This window comes from Thermobia domestica, chromosome 8, assembly GCF_964235325.1.
Source record: "Thermobia domestica chromosome 8, izTheDome1.hap1.1, whole genome shotgun sequence".
In the NCBI taxonomy this organism is placed as follows: domain Eukaryota; kingdom Metazoa; phylum Arthropoda; class Insecta; order Zygentoma; family Lepismatidae; genus Thermobia; species Thermobia domestica.
In genome coordinates this window covers 293,372,597-293,398,037 of record NC_137461.1, presented here as the reverse complement: position 1 = coordinate 293,398,037, position 25,441 = coordinate 293,372,597, and the positions used below count along the sequence as shown (strand labels likewise).

The 25,441-nt window shown below is 35.0% G+C and overlaps 1 protein-coding gene across 2 annotated transcripts in view; it reads left to right on the top strand.

The window, feature by feature from the left end:
• The window catches only part of dally (division abnormally delayed protein), a 405,711-nt gene extending 380,853 nt beyond the window's left edge, over positions 1–24,858 (top strand). The window contains exons 5-8 of one of the 2 annotated variants that reach the window (XM_081770004.1): positions 560–683; positions 9,992–10,154; positions 12,607–12,645; positions 15,512–24,858. In XM_081770004.1, coding sequence (XP_081626130.1) covers positions 560–683; positions 9,992–10,154; positions 12,607–12,645; positions 15,512–15,651 — 466 coding nt within the window. In that variant the 3' untranslated portion in view covers positions 15,652–24,858. The remainder of the gene's footprint in view (positions 1–559; positions 684–9,991; positions 10,155–12,606; positions 12,646–15,511) is intronic. The other variant, XM_081770006.1, reaches the window with a different exon arrangement.
• The last annotated feature ends 583 nt before the right edge of the window (positions 24,859–25,441 follow it).

Genomic DNA, 25,441 nt, shown 5'->3' with positions numbered 1-25,441 from the left:
AATTTTGTGTTACGTTAATGCAAACTGATACGTAATGGGGGTCCCATGTCTTAAATATCAGGCTAGAGTCATAAATTTGCAATAACAATCATAATCTTTTAATTCTTTTACAAATAGATACATACTAATACAATATTTTGATTTCCAAAATTTTTCTGAACACATTTTAAAACTGTAAATACGCTATTCTCCGTGATGTACCGTTAGACTCAATAGTATCAAGAAAGTTCAATAACTATGGGCTTATGTATAGTCGTGTTCCAAAAAATCTGGCCACACACATCTTTTCAAACTCGTGTAATCTAATCCAGAATTGGAATTAAACCAATCAAATTTTATTTGTTTATTTATTTATTTATTGTCAAATTGAAATATTTATGTAGAGCAAACGTATTAGATTTTCCATGTGCGAAATAAGAATAGAAAATAGTCATCAGTGTTTTAAGAAATGAACTGTTTCACTGATATATTAGTCTCTGAGAGACATTTTGAATTGTAACGTTTATTGTTGCTGGCAATTGTGACTTAACTTTTAATCCACCCTTTTGTTGTGTTACAGGTACACCAAAGCAGTGGCTGGAACAGGTTTAAACGCTCAGAAGTACAACCCAGAGCTCAAAATTCACAAGAATCAAGATGTCAAGATTGCACAATTAAGCGATAAATTAATGCACATTAAACAGGTTCGAATATATTTAAACATATAATTTTAAAATAAATTAACTCTGTACCTTCTTCTTATGATTTAAGAGAAATAGGTTTGTGTAATTGAAATGTCTTTTTTTTTTTTTTTTTTTTTTTACGTCTAGTGGGAAATCGCCTTACGTAACGTTAACAATACATAGGCCGAGACTAGACGTACGCCATCAGAAACTCATGCATGTTCAGAAAGCAGACTGAGGTGACCAGTTGGTCAGGAGGCAATGTCTTATTGAACAAGATTGTGTGAAATTAAACCATAAAGAACACACAATTACGAATTCTCCTACAACTTCAAGCCGTAAGCCTTTTATTTCAAACATGTCCTCGGAAAATATGTGAAACATACTTCGGCCAACTCCCGCCGCCCTCTTACGGAGGAATATCTAGACTACCTAAAATGGCTAAGAAAACAATGCAGAGCGAAGCCCGTGAAATAATTCAATGTGGCATCCTGTCCATACCCAAATATCTCGGCCACAGCAACTTGCCCCTTCCTCGTTCGAGAGAGGTGTGAGAAAAGCACATCGACAGCAGTGCCAGATGGGGCACACTCAAAATAGAAAGGGTTCAGTTGTGAAAACCATCAACATTGCATTTAAGTCAGGAGTGGTGAATGAACGCACCATACGCCGTTGATTTGTTAAATTTCGTATTGTTAACAACATTGAAAAATGAGCTTCGCGGTCACTGACCAACAGCATGTTCCTCAGAACATCAAGGAAATGGACTTTCGGCAAAGTGTTCGTGCAATTGCAATAGATATACATCATACTACTGTCATTTGGTACCTTGGGGTAATCAGGTGAAAACATTTTGTACACACAGTGTCACATGAGGATGCTCGTCTGAAGTTGTGTAGTTCTCTCAGTGTACAGAATAACTGGGAAGGTTTCCTACATCGTAATGAAAATTGGATTTGCTACAACAATCCTAAATGATTAGAACAGTGGCGGATCGTGTTCAGCGCCGAGGACCGTTTCCAACTACCTCTCCACTTGCAGAGGATGATGTTGTGGTATGATGGTATATGATGGGGAGTAATTAGTTATGTGCTTGTTTGTTGAGGAGAAACAACCACTGCGGTTCATTACAGTGTTGCACTCCATGAAATACACCGCAGACTTGTCCACAAGCATTCAGCAATGGTGACCAAACATGGAGTCCTCTTGTTGCACAACAATACACGCCTTCATGTCGCTATAAGCTGCAATATGAAACGCTTCGTCATCCACCATATTCTCCAGACGCCTACCCAATGACTGGTACCTCTTCCAGCGTCTTGGCAGAAAAGAACTCTCCGATGACCTGGCGGGGCAGCCTGCAGTTGAGGACTTTTTCGCTTCTACTTCTAAATAAGTATTGTAGTTTTCGTTTAAAAGCGTCACGCGGCAGATGGATATTTCAATTGTAACAACCCAACAATATTTTAAATTATTGTGCAGATTGAGCGATATGACATCATACCTATTCGTACAGGTGAGTTAAGAAAAACCACCGGGAAATATGACTGTAGTCTATTTTCTTTTTAGGAGTCATCAGCTAACACCTTACAAACTCGTATTCTGTTAGTAACTGTCAATTTGTATTAGGATGAAGCTAAAGAAAATCGCTACAGACATGGTTATAAGTAAGCTTCTAGAATGTGCAAAAATTGTTACCTAGTCCCTTAAACTCCGTATTATACTATAGTTCAGAAGGTATAACGTTGTTAGCTTCCCGCGCTTGGACTTGCTCGTCACTGGGATGGTGGTAAGAGGATAGCCAATCAGCATTTACCGCGCTCACCGAGCCATGAGTAACCAAGCTGGCAACTCCCCATAAACGCCACTACAACTTTTCGCGGGAAGCCAACGATGTTATTCCTTCCGTCCTATAGCGGCTTCTCCATCTTTACTAGGCATGATTGCATGAAGTGATTTGATTTGTAACCCAACGTAAGTAAAAGAAACAGAGAGAGCGAGGAAGCAGGCGAGTGACCTAGTTTTTTTTAGGGCGCCAAAGGCACAGGAAAAGGCTCTATCTGAAGTTCTGATATTTGCGTTGTAAATAAGATAAACATCTTTAAATTCACAGACAATATCACTTTATTTGTACTAAGTCATGATAAAGTTTTAACTTCCTCGTGCAATGTAATAGAATGCGAATTTTGAAAGAAATTAGATGGCGAGTTTTGCGAGAAACTGCTATATTTATGACCATGTTTGTAGTAGCAGACATCATTTAATGTAGCTACACCTTTTAAAAAAAGGAAGTCGCTTATAGGATACTAGTTCGACATTAGATGATGATTTTTGCAAAAATAAATATGCAGACATATTGGTGCTGTTTGCTTCCGTCACCTGTAGCAAGTAGCTCTAATGTCATGTCGACCAATCCAAATATTTTACAAAAGGTTATATATAGTAATAATAAATACATCGTGCAATGTGTGATGAAAAAGTACAGTGAATGTTATTGCACAGTGCCCTTATTTCAACTAGTAAGCCCAATAGTCTAAACCTTTGGTAGTATCGGCAGTATCGAGTTTAAACGAGGGTTGTGACATGTTAGTTGGCTTCCAGAGGCAGAAGAGTGAGGACGTGTTAAAAGTGTCTGTCGGACGCCAACATTAAGTTTTGTTCTAAGCTGCATAAAAGTGCAAAATAAGCTCACGAAATATCAAAATCAATGTATGGCGATGAAACGGTGGCATTGAAGACTGTTTACAAGTGGTATGAGCGATTCAAAAGCGGCAAGGAGTCGGTTGAAAAACGATCAACGATCGAGACGTCCTTCGACGTGAAAAAACAGATGAAAGCATGCGAAAAGTGGCACAAATGATTTGTTGAAACAGACAAATGACTATTCGAGAGCTTTCCGAAGAAATAACCATATCGTATGGGTCCATGAAAGACATTTTAACCGCAAATTAAATGGCCAAATGGCTTCCTTCTTCACCACGAAAACTCGCTGTGTCACACCTTGCTTTTGATCCGCAAGTTCTTGGCTGAAAAAAAAAAATATTCATATCTGTCGACATTCGCTGTACTCTCCAGATGTAGCATCAAGCGACTTCTGACTCTTCCCAAAAATTAAAACCGTGCTTAAGGGTCTTCACTACAGAGAAATTAAACTACCGCAAATTTTAGTTTTTCTGTAATATCTTCAAAACAAGTAAAAATATTCGAAAAGCAAAAAACGTAGTGAACTAGACAATACGATTTTGCATGTGATACCTTTACCACAATTCACCTATCTGCTTTTGGTATGCCGCTCTTTACAGAACCCGCAAAAAATGCTAAATCTATCTACAGTTACAAATCGAAAGCAGATAGATGAGTTGTGATAACGGTATCACATGCAAAATCGTATTGTCTAGTTTACTACGTTTCTGCTTTTCGAATTTTTTTTTTTTTTTTTTTTTTTACTTGTTTTGAAGATATTGCAGAAAAACTCTAAAATTAACGGTAGTTTAATTTCGCTGTAGTGAAGACCCTTAAAGGAAGACGTTTTGACACCTTTCCTGGCATTGAAAGGGCTACAGCAGAGCAGCTAAACATCCTTCCAAAATAAGCCTTCCAGAAATGCTTCTAGTCATGGATTCAACGTTGGGATAAGTACATTACTACCTAAGGACAATACTTTGCAGGAGATTAAATCAAAGTGCATGTTTATTACTTTGTTTCTAGCAGGGGCGGATCCAGGACGCACTTCTGGGAGGGGGGCTGTGGGTTGTAATACTGCTACTTAGACCTACTTTTAAGAGCTCCAAACTCTGGAATGGGTTTTATTTATATATAAAATAAAATAATAGTTTTTATCTTCTGGGGGGGGGCAATCGTTCCCTAGATCCGCCACTGGTTTCTAGTAACATTATTCACCGTATTTTTTCATCACACCTCGTACGCCATAATGGATGCTGTTTATTCTATGAGATACCACGTTAAACTTTCATTTCTTTTTTTTTTCCTATTTACTATTTATGTCTGTCATCTTAGAATTGTTCGTTATAAATAGGTCTATTCCTTTCCTCGAGAACTCAATTTTACCTTTATACATTTTCCAAATTCTGATGTTCTCAAATTTAACCTGCATCTAAATTACATAATAAAAAAAAGACAGTGTCGGATTTTTTTTAAAAAAAAATAAAGTAAAAATCTACCTAATATGTATTGAAGAATAACAAAACGAAAGCTTTGCTCTTTTCGAATTCCTTTTGAAGGTTGAAAGATATGGACCCTATCGATTCCCGATTGTATTTTTTTTTATTATAAATATTACCGTATACAAGATATTGCTTGTTTTCTAAATCAGCTGAATTAAATTCCATCAGACGAACAACCGTTATTCATTTATTGGATACATTTTATTTCTATAGTATATTATTTTAAAAGTTGTCCAACGAAGTACAAGAGAAAGAAACTGATACGTAAGTCTGGATCATTTACAGATAGTATCAGCATCGTGAGAACCAGCTGATTTTTTTTTTAGTTTAACTTTTTTTTTTTTTTAAGAAAAACTTATTACAGTGTTAAACATATCATCTCTCAGAATAAGGTGTAAGTGTTTATTTCTCAGTCTCAGATATAAAAAATGAGAACTGGGATTACATGAGTGTAGTAGTGAGGGTTACGTATATTTGAAACATACACATACCATTATGATCAATCGTCTATTCATTGATGGATTAAGATCTTTCCAATACTTTTTTTTTTTTGACAAGATCTATCTTAGATAATTCGTTTCCAACATATTCGAAGTGCTGCCTAATTTCGTCACACCACCTTGTATTAGGATGCTGTGTAGATCTCTGATGGTATCCAGAAAAAAATGTCTTTATCTACCTTATATGGAGGTTATACCATAACCTATCCATCTCTCTCTCTCTCTCTCTCTTTCTATACTTTTCGTCTTATCTTGGTGTCAGGAATCACCTTCCAAATATTGTCGGTGTTGTTTTGAAACACCCTATATATATATATATATATATATATATATATATATATATATATATATATATATATATATAGAGAGAGAGAGAGAGAGAGAGAGAATGTTTCAAAACAACACCGACAACATTTGGAAGGTGATTCCTGACACCAATATAAGACGAAAAGTATAGATCAACTTGGGTGCACAAATGGTTCCTTTCGGAGATATAGGCAGCCGAAAACATGAAAAAATGAACTTTAAAGGCTCATAGCTCCAAAACTATGGGACCTACCGTAGTCGAATCAAGACTTCACTTAGGAATTGCCCCTACTCAAATATCCAAGTTTCAGAATGCTGCACACTGAGAAAAAAAAATGTAGGTGGCATACTTAAAAAGATAGGTTACATGCGTAATTCCTGTAGTTTTTGGACTTAACGTACACTAGACGTATAACTGAAAACGCATGTTTTATAATACTTTCTGTATAAGTGTTCCATCTATACGTACTTTCCGTATGAAACAATATAGGCGGTCAGGATCTCACATACAAGTGGACGTATATAACATATAGCTGACGAAGGAAACATAAGTATATGCATGTGATATACGGAAAACTGTTAGATGTCAGACATCCTGCAATGGCATGATGTAACATCTAAGGGCAGTGCCTATGTAGCATACGGATAACTTATGCTCCGTACTTATTTCTATAGTGAGCAAGAGGATACCGTATATTTGTACAATATACCGCTGTCCGGAGAACGGATTTTTCTCTGTGCAGTACTTCAGCAGCAGTTTTTATAGAGGTAGTTAGTGAGTACATTAAATTAAATGCCCGTAGCCAAACTCCCTCTATAAAAATTGTTGTGTCAATTGTGTTGTGTACCTTAGGATTCTGAAACATGTATTTTTGGATATCGGACAGACTAGATCCTAAATGAAGTCTTGACCCGACTATGGTTGGTCCCACTGTATTCGAGTTATGGACCTTTAGAGTTTATTTTTTCATGTTTTCGGCAGCTTATAACTCCGAAAAGAAGCATTTGTACATCCAGGTTAGTCTATACTTTTTGTCTTATCTTTGCGTCAGAAATCCCTTCCCAAACGTTGTCGTGTTAGAATAACACCACTGAGTATGTGTTGTAAGTATTGAATGCATTTGGTACAATTTGATATTTTGATAGAATTTAAACAATGTTTGCAGTGGACATGAATTTATATCCGCGACTTTAAATAACACCTTTATAAGTGCTAAATGAAAGCAAAGCATCGAATCCGGTCTCTCTCACAATATCCGTGACCCGGTATCTGCTCAAATATGCCTTCGTTATCCAATGGCAATACCAAATGAATTAACTTATTAAATCCCCTCCGCTTCCCCGATCCCCTCGTAAACGTGTAAAACCAGTCTCACTGTTCAATCACAGTTAGCGTGCATGATCACAGCATTGGAATAATTTATTTTGATGTGACGCAATGCTGCATGTGTGTATATATAGTATTTCCTTTGCTAAAACACTGTTTACATTTTAGTCATTTCACTACAACCACGCGTTTCTGATTAAAAGATTTTAATTATTATTTATAGGCTGCAAATAAAATATAGAACTGCATTGCTATGAAGTGGAAAATTTATACTAGTAACAATTATTGATCCATATAAATAATAACTTTTCATTTGACACAAACCAATATGTAATTCGGTCGCGATCAATTTAAGTTATTGCATGTAGTATAGAAACCAACTTTTGAGTTCAAATTGCTAATTCCACTGAGAATGTATTGTAAATAACTAAATTTTACTTTCAATGTAAATGAAATGTGTATGATTTTCCTCATATGGAATCCAGTAATATAAATACATTAGTAAACAGAGTGTATGAAAAGATATTCCATTACTAAATTAAATCAATGACATTTGTTTGTTTAAACTTTTCAGGATACAACTTGTGTTAGTTAGTTGATTAAATCACAGCAAGAATATTCAAGTTGCAGCAGCAGTGCTTTTGTTTTGATACAAACTTTCCCTTCTATATAAATTTCTTTTAATAAGGAAACTTGCAATCAGAAAAAATTCAGGGTTTTACTGCCAATTTTAGTGTGAAAATATGTGGAAATAAGATATATTATTCTTTTTTTTTAACCCTGGCAGGACCGAACATCAGCGCATTTCAGTGTGGACCAAGAGAGAGTAAAAAAAGTCTCCACAATCTTGTACTGAAATGAGATTTTAGCATTGTGCATTTAGTTTAATTACACAATAGTACTTGTCGAACCTAGGTATTTTAGTTATCTGTAATGCATAACACATCAATCAATAAGTTCGTAGGATGACACGTAGATGCCGCCACTATTCGCAAATTCATATGATGTTTAGGAACTCCTAACCTTCAAATGGCAAGTATCGCAATTTCACAACAATCTGACGTTTACTTCACAAGTTACAGTGGTGTTAGTGACGCAACTTCTGTAATTTTCAAAACAATGGAAAAATCAGAATTTTGTGTGTTGATAAAGCATTGCTTTTTAATGGGGGAAAATATCATTCAAGGGAAGCGATGGTTTGGCAAGTGTTATTCGAACTCTGCTCCATCGACACAAATGGTAAAGAAGTGGTTTGCTGAATTTAAGCGTGGCCGTACAATCACCGATTAGGCTGAACGCTCTGGTCAACCAAATTCGGCAGATGTTCCAGAAAACATAAAACAAGTCCAGAAAATAGTTTTGACCAATCATAAAGTGAAGTTTCGTGAGATGGCTTGACACCTTAAGACATTAGAAAGCAGTGTGTTTACCATTTTGCACGTCCATGAGAAACCTTTGCTCGAAATGAATACCGCGTTAATCAAAAACAACAAACTATCGACGATTCAGAGCGCTGTTTGGAGCTGTTTCAGCGCAATAAAGAGGTTTCTTTTTCATGAACATTTTCTACATTCTTTCTTATGTGCGACAAATAACCGATACAGAAATACGCCAATGGTTTTATTACACTAATTTTGAAGTGCTCATCGCTAGAACCATCCACGCCAAGCCAGCTAATTGTTTGTAGTATTCAAAATGAATTATCACTTGAACTGTTATTACTCACAGAGAAAATAGAGGAGAAAGATGTGCCCCATGGAAACAAATATTTTCGATTAGAAACCTGAATTTACAAAGTGTCGCCACTTTGTAAACCCCACGCGGTTCTGCCAGGGTTAACCTTAAATTGAGGTTTTACATCTTCAGCTGCAGACCTAGGTCTCAGTTATTTATATCACTAAGTTATGTTATTAATACTTATTTTTCAACAAACTTAAAAAGTTCATTACTGAATTCTCTACGTCTGTGTGTGTGTGTATATGTGTGTGTGTGTTATTTGCAAATTTTTCAGTTTTGAGTGCTCTATTCCATAGAGCATCAAAAACTATCTAAAGAAGTGATGGAATTTTTCGCGTCACTTTTACCGTTCCTGAGATATTAGCCAAAAAATTCCGATTTCTGGAGATTTAAGGAGATATCTCGGGAACCGTAAGTCATGGAGAAATGATATTGGTATTGGTCAGGGATGTAATGGGGCGTATTTATGTAATTTATTTATTTATTTATTTATTTGCCTGTTTTGCATACAAGTGAGAGTATTCTCGAGTACGCATACAGTTGTCAAAAATATGGCGTATACGGGAGTATACGGCGTATATGCACCTAAAATTTTTATAGTCCAGCTTATATTCACCTTAAATTTATGAAAGAATTAGCGTATATTGGGGTGCGTATACGCCAAGTAGTCTTGTGTATATCGCTATGCGTTTGAAAACGACCGAGCGTATACCTACCAAAAATTCTATCATTACACCACTGGTGTTGGTCAGTACCTAAGAGGATAGTGAACATCTTGGTACCAAATAGTAACCGGTGACCCTGGTCAACTGGACACCGTTCCCCAGATATTGGCCAAAAAAGTTGGATTTCGGGGAATTGAAGGAGCCATATCTCGGGAACCGCAAGTCATAAAGAGATGATATTTTGTGAATTTTTTCAGGTTTGAGCCCTCCATTTTGAACACGTGTCTTCGTAAAACAACATATTGTAGAACGTTTTAACAGAACTCTTAAACAAAACATGTGGAGAAAATTTAGTACTCAAGGAAATTATAAATGGAAAGATTATATTACAAGAATTGTTTACTGTGTATAATAATAAAGTACAAAGAACAAAAGCTTGTAGAAGTTAATAAGGAAAAATAATTCTTTTTAAGTAATTCTGTCAATGCTCTTGGTGAAGCATTCTGAACTGGTTATACTAAATTCTGTGTAAAAAATTGATGAATGCTGATGAAAAATGGTTAATGAGGACATAATTATTAATTCTACTGGTATATGTTTTCCCTGGTAGGTTGTGCTGAGTCAGTTGACGCCAATCCTACATTCAGATTCTCTGATAATGGACGAAGGCTCTGGAAGTGGGGAGAAGCCTGTTGAGGAATATGATGATAATGAAAGAGATTTTGGAGACAACGGATCAGGCTCAGGAATGGGAGAAGGAGAACACAGAGGAAGTAAGTAGAACGCAAAACGAACTTATCTGCTGAATAATTTGTACGTAAATTATTCATAAAACTTATTTACTTAGTTTCAGGCGTGACCACCGCCTTACGTTGCATTGCTACATAGCAACCTATTTGTACAACCCAAAGTATGTTTCCTGTTTTAAAGTTTTTTTTTTTCCAAGAGTTCACCCGTAAAAACAAAGAAAGAGTGTAGTTTATAGGTACAGTTGCATGAACGCCGCAACAGTATATATACACTATGTATCATATGGCAGGGATCTTCTATTTCCTAGCATGAAAAAACGCATTTATTACAACATCGCTCCTATCTTTTCGTGTTGTAAGCAAGTAGTTGCAACCATTTGACAACCGTTAGTTTTACTTTCGTAATAGTTCCGAGCTCCTCTGCTTAGCAATGCTTGACTTGATCCAATTTCTTATAGTTTTGATGCAAGAGACAGAGGATGGACAGCAAGTTAGACAAAATGGTTGAAAAACAGAACAGTCCGCAAAAACAAAGAACATACAGTTGAATTGTGGTGCGTATAATTAATTGAAATTATTTTCATGTGTTGAGTAGACAGGGGCGGATCCAGGACCGACTTCTGGGGGGGGCGGTGGGTTGTCATACTGCTACTTTTAAGGGCTCCAAACTTCGGGATGGGTTTTATTTATATATATAAATTAAGAAAGTTTCATCTTCTGGGGGGGGGGGGGCGATCGCCCCGATCGCCCCCCTCTGGATCCGCCCATGTGAGTAGAGGAGTTTTACTTGTTAATCCTGCTAAAAAAGAAGAAGAAATATTGTCGTTTTCTTTTATTCGAGTAAGTGTACAGAATATAGTAGTCTTTTTTTGTTTTTAATCCCCGAAACGAAATGGAACAATTGTTCAAGGACAAGAAACACTTGTTTGAAACAACTATTGAAAAGTGCTTCCTCTGTCCCTACAATAATTCGAAATTGTGACAGTAACGCTTTTACGTAAAGGACTACCAATAATTTTCCACGTCATTCTAAGCCAAAGTTTTAACAGCTGTCTCTTAAATTTGACTGAGTTATTGTCAACATTCTCTCTCCGCCAAAAATAACTTCTGGTAGCTATTCACGATTGATGCGCCTGTACCTTAATTTAAAACAACAATACAAACGAGAAAGCAGGTACAGCTCTGTCACCAGAAATACCCAGAAAAATATATGAAATAACGTAAAGTTCATATATATTCTTTCTTCCTTTACTTTCTTCTTCTTCGAAAGAAAGAGGAGGTTATGTTCAGATGAAGGGAGCCAAAAGTAGGTAAAAAATAGAAAACTCATAGGAGAAATGAGTTCAAGTAAGAGAAGCATAATTAATTTGTATCTCATTTAAGAATAGAAGTACATTTTGTAGAAATTAGACGTGAAATGCTGTAGAGACTATACAGGGTTTCTCAAAATAACACTGACAACGTTTAGGAGGTGATTCCTGGCACAAAGATAAGACAAAATGTATAGACCAAGCTGGGTGCAGAAACCTGTCATTTCGGATTTATAGGCTGCCAAAAACTTTGAAAAAATAAACTTTTCAATACTATGGGACGTACCATAGTCGGGTCAAGACTTCACTTAGAAACTAGTATGTACTCTATCCAAATATTCGTTTCAGAATCCTGCGGTACTTCCGCAACAATTTTTATAGAGGTAGTTGGTGAGTACACGAGATTATATGCTCGTAGCCAAACTCCTTCTATAAAAATTGTTGCGCCTTAGGATTCTGAAACACGTATTTTTGGATATCGCACATCCTAGATCCTAAATGAAGTATTGACCCGACTATGGTAGGTTCCATAGTTTTGGAGCTGTAGACCTTTGAACCATGTTTTCGGCAACCTATAACTCCGAAAGGAAGCATTTGTGCACCCAGGCTGGTCTATACTTTTTGTCTTATCTTGGTGTCAGGAATAACCTCCCAAACGTTGTCGGCGTTGTTTTGAAACACCTTGTATGTACTTACCCGAAGCACATATGAGGGAATATGAGTACAACGATGCATGTAGTTAGTCCTACCCTAATATAATATCAGGGGCGTATCCAGAAATTTCCAATGGGAGGAGGATGAAAATTTTGGGGCAAAACTGAATACCAACATGGGCCTATTTTTTGTGTGTTAAACGTGAATCCAGATATGCAAATATGGCTTACACCACCCACAGTACATTAAAAAAAATCTTTGCACTCAATGGAGGGGGGCTCGATCCGGGTGACGCCCTGATATACGCCACTGTATAATATTAACAGAAATTGGCGAAATTATTACTTTAAAAAAAAAAAAAAGCTGTCCACCTTCAAATAGACATTGGCCCTTTTGTGTTCTAACTTACAATAATTGATTTATTTCTTAAATGTTTGATATTATATTAATATATAAATAATATTTTAATTGATCCAATGTTCCTCCATTTTTAAATTACGCATTCACCAAAGGATCTGGACGCAAAAAGGGACGAAAGAATACAGGGACCAGTAAGTAACAAATATTATTGTGTATTATATGCATAATTTGTATTTGGAGATTGATTTGTGATGAGCCTCACTTATTACTGTAGTATATATTTGAAATATTCTGTTTGTTGAATTAATGGACTTAAACTGATTTCGCACCGTATCGTATAGTATATTGTATCTACCTTGAATTACAATAACAAACTAAGTATACTTTGGGATTGTAGTTAAGTAATTATATTAGTTTACTTTTTATTGGATTTTATGGGTTCACTCGAGCAGACGGTTCTACCAAATAGAAAATTTATAGGTAAAATACGATGTGAAGCATTTTTCGTGAACAAATTATAACGATAATATTTATAAATATGTATATGTTGATATGGACAATAGTCCGTATTGTATGGTATCATTTTTTCTTTATGGTCATACCTGAACATTTAACTTGTTAAATTTTGTGGCCAGACATGTATAAACATGTTTTTCTAGACAGTTCTGATATAATACGTAAAGAAGCCATTAAAAGTGGATGTATTTACAATTATAAAGCAGTAATTTTGTGAAAAATAAGAAAGGTAAATGCGGAAAATCTTGGGAAAATACACCAGTTTAAATATATTTTATCATGAGTGTTATCATTGAACATTTAGTGAGTAAACTACGTTTTAATTAGTTCCAGAAATTCTGAAATAACAAACTTAGGGCTAATATCTAGATATGAGAGTATAAATATAAGTAATTTCTGTACTGCACAGCATATTGAAGGACCAACCTGAAAGCTCTAATCTAGCCTGAAAATGTAAGAAATCGGTCAAAATTTGGTAAGCAGTAAAACCGTCTTGAATGTAAGAAATGTTACCAGTATTTTAGAGGCTTTAACTGAACCTGAAAATGTAAGAAATCTGTTAAAAATTTGGTAGAACCAACCTGAAAGCTCTAATTTCACCTAAATATGTAAGAAATCTAAAAATTTGGTAGAACCATCTGTTTGAGTAATGCAAATTTTATATTTTAAAGTTTATTAGTAATATAAGCTATTTAGTATGATTCCTTGTTTTCGATAGTTCACTCTATGTGGTGCCATTTTGTTCAACTAGAATTTATTATTGTTTGTATGTTTTTTTGTTTAATTTCTTTGTTGATTTTCAATTTATTTAGCTAAATATATTTAAATACTAACAGTTAGGTTTATTCGGAATTTTTCAATACCGTACAGCGTAACAGAAATTCATTGTTGATTCATTGGTCATTAAGAGTATTAAAAATACTTTTTATCAAAAAAAAAAAAAGTAATATTTTGATAAAATCTTACTGTAATCAGCTATCAAATTATATTTATAACATATTCTCGAAATAATCAGCTGCATGGTAAAACAGAATGGCATAGTGGTTTGTTAACTAGTTTTATGGATTCTCTCAATAGCTTCAACGATCTAATTGTGAAGATTCGTGAAAAAACGCAGCTAACCAATCTTTGTATTGACAAGTAAACGTTCTCACCAAACAATCAGAGATCTAAGCATAGTATTTTATATATTCGTGAAGTACTAACTGAGATTACTAAAAATACGAAATCTGAGCGACAGACATAAAAGAATATAGGAGTTAGAAGGTCTACTGCTAACATTGCAATCTATAGAAAATCTTATTTGCACCTAAGTCTCGAACTTCTACAAGCCTTCCTCGCTGGTCTAGTGGCTAGTGCATGTGATGTTGGTGCACATGGTCCCAGGTTTGATTCCCGGTGGGAAAATACAAAGATTTAATTTCACAATCTTTCACTTTTATTACTTATTCTTGAGTTTTGAGTTTGAGTTTTAGTCCTACATTATGCCGGATAGGCTAAAGGAGTTTATTACTCATTCGTCTCTTTCGGTTAAAGAACATAATTATGGGACATTAAACTAAAGCTTCTTCGAGCCAGACTGACGAAGGCCCAGAAGACTTGATAAAAATTTTCTCCCAACAATCTGGGATCCGGGAATTACGCATAAATTTAGATAGAGGGGGGAGGGGGTCAAGCGGAATATGACCAGCGTCTGCTGGACAGTCAGCAAAAGGTCGGGGAGCAGAAGGCCTTTAAACTTCTGACCAGGAAACGGGCAAGAGAGACAGGAAAGAGAAGGAGCAGTCCCATAGGTCTGGCAAGGTAAGGAGAGGATTTGCATGATGTACACATGCATGGCATCTGCATATCCGCTCCACTCCTTCCATGATCATCTCTTTGCTAACTTGTGTCATGCTCTCCGCCAGATCACTTAGTTTCTCTCGCCCTCACGTAACTGAAAAGGTATCCTTTTGTCTTCGTGTCTCATTTTAACTGTGCAATTCCGATCTTCTGGACCTTTGTTAGTCTTAATGTGTTTGCATATAAACATTTTATATCGTAGAAGTTCAATCAAGGTTAAAAGAAAGGATAATTCATAAAATTGAATAATTATGAAATTGTGTTTTTGTTCTTATCCCATCGGGAATTGAACCCGGGACCACATGCATCAAAGGCTAGCCAGTAGATCAACGATGAGGGCTTGTAGAGATTCGGGAATAACATGCAAACAAGGTTTTGTATAGGTTACAATGTTAGTTTTGACCCTTCTAGCTCCTATACCCTTTGATGTCTGTCGCTCAGATTTCATTTTTTACTACTTTCAATTAGCTCAAGATTGAATTTCGTATCTTTGAGTGTATCGACAATATTGTTATTTAAGTGGTTCAAATTACAATTTAATCAGAATAGCTTTGGAAGGTGATACCTGAAATATTCTAATTAGTTTATAATATTCGCTTTTAGTTTGTAGGATTATGAAGTTTTGCTACTAACGTAACTGATATGATATCTAGTGTAGCAATATTACATTTTAAATATTCCCTGCTTTTGTCTTTGTAGATACTGATCTTGTGCTGGTCGACGATCGTGGAGAGACACATAAAGATCCAGGCAGCGGAGTGTCACCAAAGCAATCGTCATGGATACTCTTCGTCGTGACCTGTGCTCTGAGTTACTATCAGGTTCTTCTGAATGGATAAAAGCAACTGGAAGTTTTAACTGCAAGAAAGCAAAGAAAACTGTGCACGCAAATAAATAATAATAATAATTAAAAAAACATGAATTTTAACTAAGAAATTGTACATAAAATTCATGTAGAGATAAAAAAAATGAACGAGAAGTCCATCTTTCTTGAAAAGAGTGTTATTTTGTGTGAATGACGGCTGATAAATAAATAAATAAATAAACCGTAAATCAAATACTTGAAACCACAAAATGTGTGATTGCAAGTAATGATTTCTTTGGAGAACGTGATTTAGAGGAAGAATTTTAACACATTGAACATTTAATGCCGTTTTGTTTCTTTCTTCCGCTTGTCAATATCGCAGTCTGTCTAACAAAAACGTATTATTATTAGTTTTATTACGAGTGAAAGAAGTCTGCTCATAATAATAATAATACATTGGCGAAAGATTTCTTTCGCGCGTGTGTGTGTGCTGCCGGACGCTGGTGAAAACTCAAATGGTTTAATTCTTCCTAAATGCAGAAAAAAAAAAAAGAAACTTAGTGAATGAAGTTGATCTGTGATTTTTTAAATATTCATGAGGGACAAAAGACTAGAATCGGAAAGAGTTTTGATTTTCAGTGCATAATGTCTTTCAGTGTATTAACATCTGCTATACGGTACTTCGAGTTTGTTCTCTTCTTTGTTTCATTTTGCTTATCAACTATTCTTTTGTTTTAAAATGTACACTTCTAGTTGTTCTAGTTGTAAATTTTAATATCCACCTGTTTAGGATTCTTATGTGCAGTTTATACCTAAACTGTTAGAAAAGTTCTTCCGTAGATCGTAAATAAGCACGCAAAATTATTAGTAATTTATTGATACGAATTCTCGTAAATGGTTTACTAATTTCTTTCACAAAAAATTAATTTCAATTTTTCATTATTTTTTATACCTGTGATAAACCAATAATAAGTAGCTAGCCTATTCCTGTGCCATATAGGTAGATTATAATTTAATTACTAAACGAAATATGTAAAGAAGTAGCTGCATATGCAAAGATGAAGAAGTGAGTGAGGAATTAACTGCCTCTGGTTCAACGATATAGCGAGTCGATTCTGAAAGTCATTGGCTCAGCCCTTGAATAGAGAACACGCAAGTGTGCAGGGCGGCAAGCCTTTTCGGTATGGTTGTGTTATGGTCAGTATAATAATTGGTTTATTTTACTGATAAACTACATGACATAGCAAATGTAAAAAAAGAAAAGAAAGAAAAGATAATTTGTTGTAATGATTAATGTCGTAAATGTTAGAAAACAAAGGTGCACAAACACTGGAAAGCAAGAGACAAGAGCGTGTGAGTGCGAGAAAGTAAGTTATATTGGTATTATTTATTTTTTTATTCAGACAAGTTTAACTTGAATGTAAAGTGTTTGCTAGGAAAAAATGGTGCACGTCGAGACTGCTTGCTTCGAGTGTCTATTTATTTACCAGTGTAAAGTAAGTAAATAGGTAGTTCCTGTGATTTTTTTGTTTTGTTTTTTAAAAAGTGTACTGGCAACATTGCTCAAACTTATGAGTTAGTCATTTTTTTTAAAGAATTAATGCCAATGAAAGATTTTTTTTCTGAAAAAATTAATCGTAACAGGAACAGATAGGTGCTTAGCTTATTGTAAAACCGAAAGCGATGACATGTCCACCATTTTTTCGTTGTTTTGTGTAGTGTTAGGGCTTCAACTCTACTGGGAGTGTGTAAAATGTGATTGAAATATTGTAACGTCTGTTTGCCTTTGTGATTGATTGTTCATCATTATTTTTATTTTGTTATTTATTTTATTTATTTATATTTTGAATATTGTAATAGGAGATTCGCTTTCGAACCGGTCAACATAACTTTTATCTGGAAACTTCTACTTGTCCGTCAAAATCAGCAAGAACATATAAAATTAAATCTGAAAAGACGCCCATGTTAGTGTATCAGCATATACATTAACAACATTGCAAATACGTGTCTCAACTGGCACAAATGTACCAACTTGCGAAACCTTATTTGTGCCATCATTAAACGTAACAACTTTAGAATTTCTTAATATTATACAAAGCATCTAGTAATACTAGTAATATTAGTGAAATATCCAGGAAAGTTCACACAACGTTCCACGTCACAATATATCTATTTTCTCATTCTTTAGTGGTTTCCTACTTCTACAAAAATCTAAATTAATCAGTGTTGTACCAATGATTATAACGTATGTTTCTAATAATATTCAGTTATAATTGTTCAATATACAGGGTGTTTCAAAACAACACCGACAACGTTTGAGAGATGATTTCTGTCACTGAGATAAGACAAAAAGTATAGGATTCACAGTAATACTATGGGACCTACCGTAATCAAGTCAAGACTTCACTTAGGAACTAGTATGTGCCCTATCCAAATATCGCAGTTTCAGAACCCTGCGGTACTTCCGCAATTTTTATAGAGGTAGTTGGTGACTACTTTAGATTATATGCCCGCAGCCAAACTCCCTCTATAAAAATTGTTGCGTGAGTACCTTAGGATTCTGAAACATGTAGTCTTGACCCGATTACGATAGGTCCCATATTTTTAGAGCTATGAACCTCTAAAGTTCATTTCTTCATGTTTTCGGCAGTCCATAACTCCGACATGACGGATTTCTGTACCCAGATTGGTCTATACATTTTGTCCTATCTTGGTGTTAGGAATCACCTCCCAAATGTTATCGGTGTTGTTTTGAAACAACCTGTATACTGCTCTTTTCTTTCTAAGTGAACGGAAGGACCCACCGTAAAATATAATGTCTGATGTATTATTAATTTTGCCCAGACCTGCAACAAGAGGAGGCTAGGGCGGCCTGGCCTCCCAAATCGCAATGCATCACACGTTCCTTTAATACAAAAAATAAAACTTAGATGTTTCTATGAGATCCGTTATAATAAATTCATTATAATTCCCATCCACTTCGCTAGCCATTTTCGTTGACGCAACGTGAAATTTGGTCATCAGCGAAGCAATTATAATTGATTTTTGCCTTTTTTACGTTGCGTTGCTATACGCAAAGTTTGCAGAGACTGATATATATATGGATCGGAATGTGCCTCGTAGAATTTAGGAAGATATTAGGGAGGTAGAGTGAGAATTACGGATATTAGATATGAGTAATTATTGATATAGAGAGATTTAGGATTGTTACGATTTTGGCCCCCCAAACTTCTGTGGCTGGTTGAGGGCCTGATTTTGCCTACAAATGCGTTTAGCGTTTCTTATAATACCAACTAACCACTTCGTAATATTCTTATCTTTTCTCTGTTTCCAAAATTCAATAGATGTATATTCGAATTGAACTATGAAAAGATTCAATCTGAAAAATAATTACGTTTCAAAAAATAACTCTGAACAAGGGTCTGTGGATTTCTTACATATTCACCTATGATCTTCGATTTGTTTCATTTAATGATGGTTTTCATCCTGTACAAAATTATAACACTTTACCTGAGAGAATAAAATTTCGAGATTACTCCATTGTAAAACGATTTACTACTATGCGTATTATTCATTACTATTAGGATTTCTGACTTAAATGTTGCGACTTTTGGTTTCAGCAAGTTAGCCGTCTTTGTGGATAAGTGTGACAGAGTTTTACATGAATTAACGCCAGAAGAAACGTTTACAGTAATTATATAACGTAAAACGTCAGATGTGATCAGTACAATTGAAGAAATTCTCTTGTAACAGATGCATTTTAACAACATTTTAGTAATACGAGAAAAAAAAATAAAAAACAAAGAAAAAATCAATCACAAAGGCAAATGAGAAGAGAAAAGTATTTATTTTATGTAAATAGAGAACTGAATGCAAAATAGGTTAACCTAAGGCAAAGAAGTGTTCTGAAAAGTTCTATTTATTTATAGAAAATCCAAAAAAACAAACGAAGTTAATATCTTGATATCAGTTTTATATTTTTGTGACGAACTTTTGTGGATTTGTCGTGTATGGAAGAAATTATATTCACAGACATTTCAAACACAGATTTGTTACTATCATCATCTGTTGGGTTTTCCACTTTTGCCTGAGTTTTTCCCCTTCATTTGATATAATTTATTTCGATTGTTTAAAATTTATAATAGAGTCAATTATTATTATTTTCAAATACTTGGAGCGTTTAAGCGCTAACGTAACCTTGTTAAGGAATTTATTGACTGTTCGAACGAATAAATCAAAGATCGAAAACTTAATAAAGTTTTCACTTGAGTTACGTTAATTTTGCTCAAGAGATACGATATTACCAATGTAGAAATTCTTTTATTTGTACGTCGTAGTTGGAAATTATTGCTTGGCTAGGAAAACTTATACATGCAAAAGGGAAGATGATCAGTAATATCACGAAAATTAATTACTTTAAAAATCTTGTTTGAGAAATTATTCCTGTTCGAAATAAGACATCGTAAAAGAGCACATATTTACTAGCTTAAAAAAAAATGAATTCATTGGTGTCAATAGCACATAAACTTTGGGAAGGGAACAGACTATCGGGGGAAACGCGTGTATGGAATACTCCGAGGAAAGCGGGAGTCCAGAGCTCCTGCCTCGGAAAATGTTTGAAAAATAGTCCTCGTAGATTGCATGTTAAAGCATTTTTTGACTTAAAAAGCAAACAAAAGCTTATTTTTAATTTTTTTTTTAACCTTTGATAGTCTATTTTTTTTTTTTCGAAATTGTGGTATAGTAAAGCACACACACACTTTACAGTTTGTTTGTTTATTCAAACAGTGAAACTCAACCTTATTTTACGATTTTAGTTAAACTTAAATGATACCAAGCGTACGTCAGGAACAAAGTAATGATAAAAGTTAGTGTGAAGTGGATACTGAGAAACAATAAAGTTTTGAAAACAGATTTTAGGCATACAAGCGTACAACTAATGTAAATGAGGCTCAATAATGCATAGTTTAAAAAATTGTTGATTTATTTTTTGGCTAAACTAAACTCGCTTTGCTGCTCGCTATCTAAACAAAAGCAGTTTGTTACTTTACAGTTTATTCCACCCTCACCTTCATAGGGCCAAAAACAGACTGCCTTTTTTCACAATTGGAAACAACTTTTGTGCTACTTTTTTCATATCCACTTTGTCTAACATTGTTCTGTGAACGTAGCAAATTGCTGCAAGTTGAGCCTATTTTGGGTCATAGTTAACCTAAGATACTTGAAGTATTTGGTGGAACGAAAACCTCTTTAGAAATTTTGGGTGGGGACACGTCCCCGGTGGGATTGACGCCTGTACTTGAATTGCAGAAAGTAGAAACGCATTGACGACATTTGTGCCTCATAGCAGTTAGATATGCAATACACAGTTCGGGAAACCCTGTTTTAAAAGACAAAAAATCTTATATCTCCTCTTATTTTAAATTTAAAAAGTACGAACGGTGGAAGATATGTATTAGCTCATTTACATGTTATTTGCACCTCGTATATATTAAGAATAGGTATATACATATATTAAATTTGTTTTGTCCGGATTTACAATATACGGGTAACGAATAAAACCCAGGCGTTATGTATCGTTTAATGCCCGTTAACATTATCCTGATTGTCCATTCCTTCAAAAACGGATACAGGACACTTTGGGCCTTATGCAGAGTCATTCTGACGCGTGATTAATGCCATACTGAGTTCGACTAAAATTAGGCCCTTAGTAATCGAGTAATTAGGCCCTTAGTATGGTGCTAATCATACGTCGAAATGACTCTGCCCAAGGCCGTTTGTGCTTTGTTGTTGGTTATCTGGGGACACACATAAAAGCACATGTAGTGCTGCATTTAAGAGCTCAGCGCCCCTAATAATTGCATGTTTCTGCACCCCTTCCATTCATCCCTAAGTTAAAAATAAAATTTAACTAAATATCGGTATATTGAAGGGTCGAGGAGACCACGCTAGCAGAGGAAGATGATACCAGAGCATGCTGTATCATTACTGCGTAGATTCGGAGAGTTTCTTGTTTTTGTATTTATTACTGCATAGATTCGAAGTGTACGGCGCTTCTATCAAATGTAAAAATCCTCTATTTGCTCTTGATTTTTAAAAAACTTTTTCACACGATTTTTAAAAAATATTTAACTTTTAAATCTTGGGCCCTAGGTACGGCCCAAGAATCCCAACTAGGCCTAATAGGAAATGCGGCACTGAGTACATGGCTCGATTTTCATTGAAATTTAGCGTTCATTGATTTGAAACTGTATTATGATCAGTCTAGTCCTCTGTTAAATGTTTACTGTAGTAATTTTCGTATTTTATCAATATGCTACGACGCTAAAATTAAAATTGTAGCTGTTTCTTGATCATTCTTGTATGGTCGTTTCAATGTACCGTTGACCAAACTCACAAGAACATATATGCATTCCGTGTTCGGAATGTCAGTGAATATATACACGACAAATGCCCAAAAGCAAAGGTGTAACTAAAGTGAAAAGTTTTTCGTTTGTATATATATATATATCGAAATCAATTGTATTTATAATTGGATTCAATATTCATCGAGTGAGCAGGGATTGTACTGTAAAATTCAGACGTGAAAGAATAGATTTCTTACATCACATTTATCATGAACTTGACTACGAAGTTAATAATAATAATAATAATAATAATATTCTTGCACAAATATGCTTATGAGGATATTATAGACATTCCAGGCCGATATGAAGTACTTTTCATGAATTTCTCAATCTTTAAGCAATAAACGAAATATTCAAGTTCATACATGAAAAGAGCATAGTGTTAAGTTTTATTTTTTGCTTCCAGTTGTCGCATACCGTAACAAATACGTACTTGGCATTATCCATAAATGGTATATAGCTGTCTCGCATTGTGCCAGTTACAGAAAGTGCATAGATTTTTAGTACTACATAATACATAGCATTAATCTGGAATGTAGGGGGAAAATATCAGCAGCTTTAACTATATACATCTGGGTACTGGTGAAAATGGTAATATTATGTGTGGATGCTATGATACAACAAAAAAACTTACGGGAGGGCAAGAGAACAGTGTTAATATACATCTAACTATGAAAATGGCTGATAACGGACAGTACAATATTAGCTTTGAACTATTTTAAATGACAAACGACATACAGTGAAGTAAAGAATTCGTGCCGCAGCAGTAGTAGTATTATATTTTTCAGCATACGTGTATTAAGTAACATTTTTTTTCTTAATTATACATGCTTGTGCCAAAGGTGCCCTGCTTATTTTTTTTAATTAAATATGTAAAAGAAGAAAAATTAACATGTAAAACAAATAAAAAAAAAGTGTTTGAGTAGTCAAGACAGACAATGGTGAAGTGAACTTTCCTAATCATCGTTGTTTTGTAAGTATGTATGTATGTATGTGTGAATGATTCATTGACTGATTGTAAGTAGAGCGAGTGGCTGTGTAAATATATATAAATATATATATATATAAAGAAACATACGTGTTACTGGTTATTATTATGCTTAAATAATAATATTGAATGATCTTGTTATGAAAAAGAAATCGAAGCAGTGAAATACTAAATAAAGGTCAATATTGTTGCAATTGAAGAAAAAATAAAATAAAAAAATAAATTGAAAGAAAGTGTCATTTATTTTCATAAATACTACAATTGGTACAAAATGCTTAACAGAATACGTTCGTAATTTGACTGTTTTGTAAGGCTGACGGGAGTGTGTTGTCAAACATATTTTTTGGGCGCATTCGACAATCTCAATTGTTAAGTATGAATTGAATGGAGGTGGGTGGGATATAATCGCGGGGGGACAACAGTCAAGTCAATTGTTAGGTACAGATGCTCCTGTGTATCAATAATATCGCATCACCCATTAAGTGCAGTGCTTACATGAACATGAATTGGATAACACATGGCCAAACCTATTACGAAGGGTATTCAGCTGTTTTTTCTTGGGCCAGCACTCCCTTGTTGGTCCATACATTTTATTCTCAACCATTATCTAAGTAATTTTATTTCTGCTATTTCCTTCACATTCAATAGTGTGATTGTTCCTTGTCTTATAATATGAACAATTCTGTATTTACTTAAAGATACTGTAGGATACATATTAAATAAATGAGGATTCTTACCTTAGTATTCAGTTCAAAGTCTTACTATTATATCATTTCAACACTCATTGGTGTCTTCTTCAGTAATTCATTACTATTATATCATTTCAACACTCACTGGAGTTTTCTTCAGCAATTCATTACCATTATATCATTTCAACACTCACTGATGTCTTCTTCAGTAATTCATTACTATTATATCATTTCAACACTCACTGATGTCTTCTTCAGCATTTCATTACTATTATATCATTTCAACACTCACTGGTGTCTTCTTCAGCAATTCATTACTATTATATCATTTCAACATTCACTGGTGTCTTCTTCAATAATTCATTACTATTATATCCATTTCAGCACTCACTCGTGTCTTCTTCAGCAATTCATTACTATTACATCATTTCAACACTCAATGGCGTCTTCTTCAGTAATCCATACCTATTACTAGACTCTTAATAGATTTTTTGTTCAGTTGGGGTTTAGCGTCCTGTTCAGCAACGAGGCTATATCAGACATAGACCTACAGCTTAACGTAGAATGCTATGATAATCCACATGAGCTCCCGCCGGAAAAAAGTGTTCAATGTCTTAAAGGAATTAATGAGATACCTTTCCAACATTCTTTCATTAGATATCTTATCTACCCATGGGATTGTCACCACGTATCTAAGGCATTCATTGTGTTTCTTCCGCTAGAATCGATGCCTCATATCCAGACAACGCCATACTCTTTACTGGTGCTTTTATCACACTTTTCTTGAGTCATACGGCTAAAAGTTAAAAGCTCTTGTGTTTGTTCAAATGCCTTCTGCACTTGAATTATTTTGGATTTTTCATCTTGTTTTCGTCTCATATTATTCGTTATTTTACTACGTAACAATATTCCTGCAATTCTTACACCTGATAATCCCCCTAATTTGATTTTCATTATTTTTCGTTTCTTTTCTTTTGCATCTAAGTCATCAGTGATTTAGCTAATACGAAATGGAAATGTCTGGTGCCATTTTGATACTCCAAAGAGATGCTAACAACAGATCAAGCGGTCCATGAAAGAAAGGAAATATTATGTGTATTTGTGTTTCAGCATGTTGTTTTAGTGGCAAAGTTGTTGAAATAATCACACACTTTGTATTATATATATATATATATAAAAAAAAGTGACATTGCAGTCAGAGAACGTCTGAATTAATCTAAAATTTCCCTATGAGTGTCAAATGAGTGAGCACTGGAACACTTAGAAACATTCCGGGAGCCAGGCAGCGACAACATCTGTTCAGAGGTAAAAATTATAGTTGTGGAATGGTGTGTTTTTGGCGTCCACCCAGCATCATGAGGCAAACTGGGGAATCACGTGAATGAAAGACGTGACGGCCACGTAGGTCTAGACAGCTCCTGACACACGTCTGCGTGTTCCCGGGTTCGATTCCCGACCGGTGCTTCCCAATTTTCGGCGTCCACCCAGCGTCGTGAGACAAACTGGGGAATCACATGAATGAAAGACGTGACGGCCACTAGGCCTAGAAAGCTCTTGATACGCCGGTTAGTGACAGAGCGACGCAACGCGCTGACCACTTTTCGCCGTTCAGCCGATCGCAGACAGATGGCGTTGGAGCGGTATATACCATTGTGTAATTCAATATAACTCAACTTTTGAGCTTGCTGAATGCGCCCAACAGAACCTCTTCCATGATTTGTTGTTTTTTAAAAAAAGAGA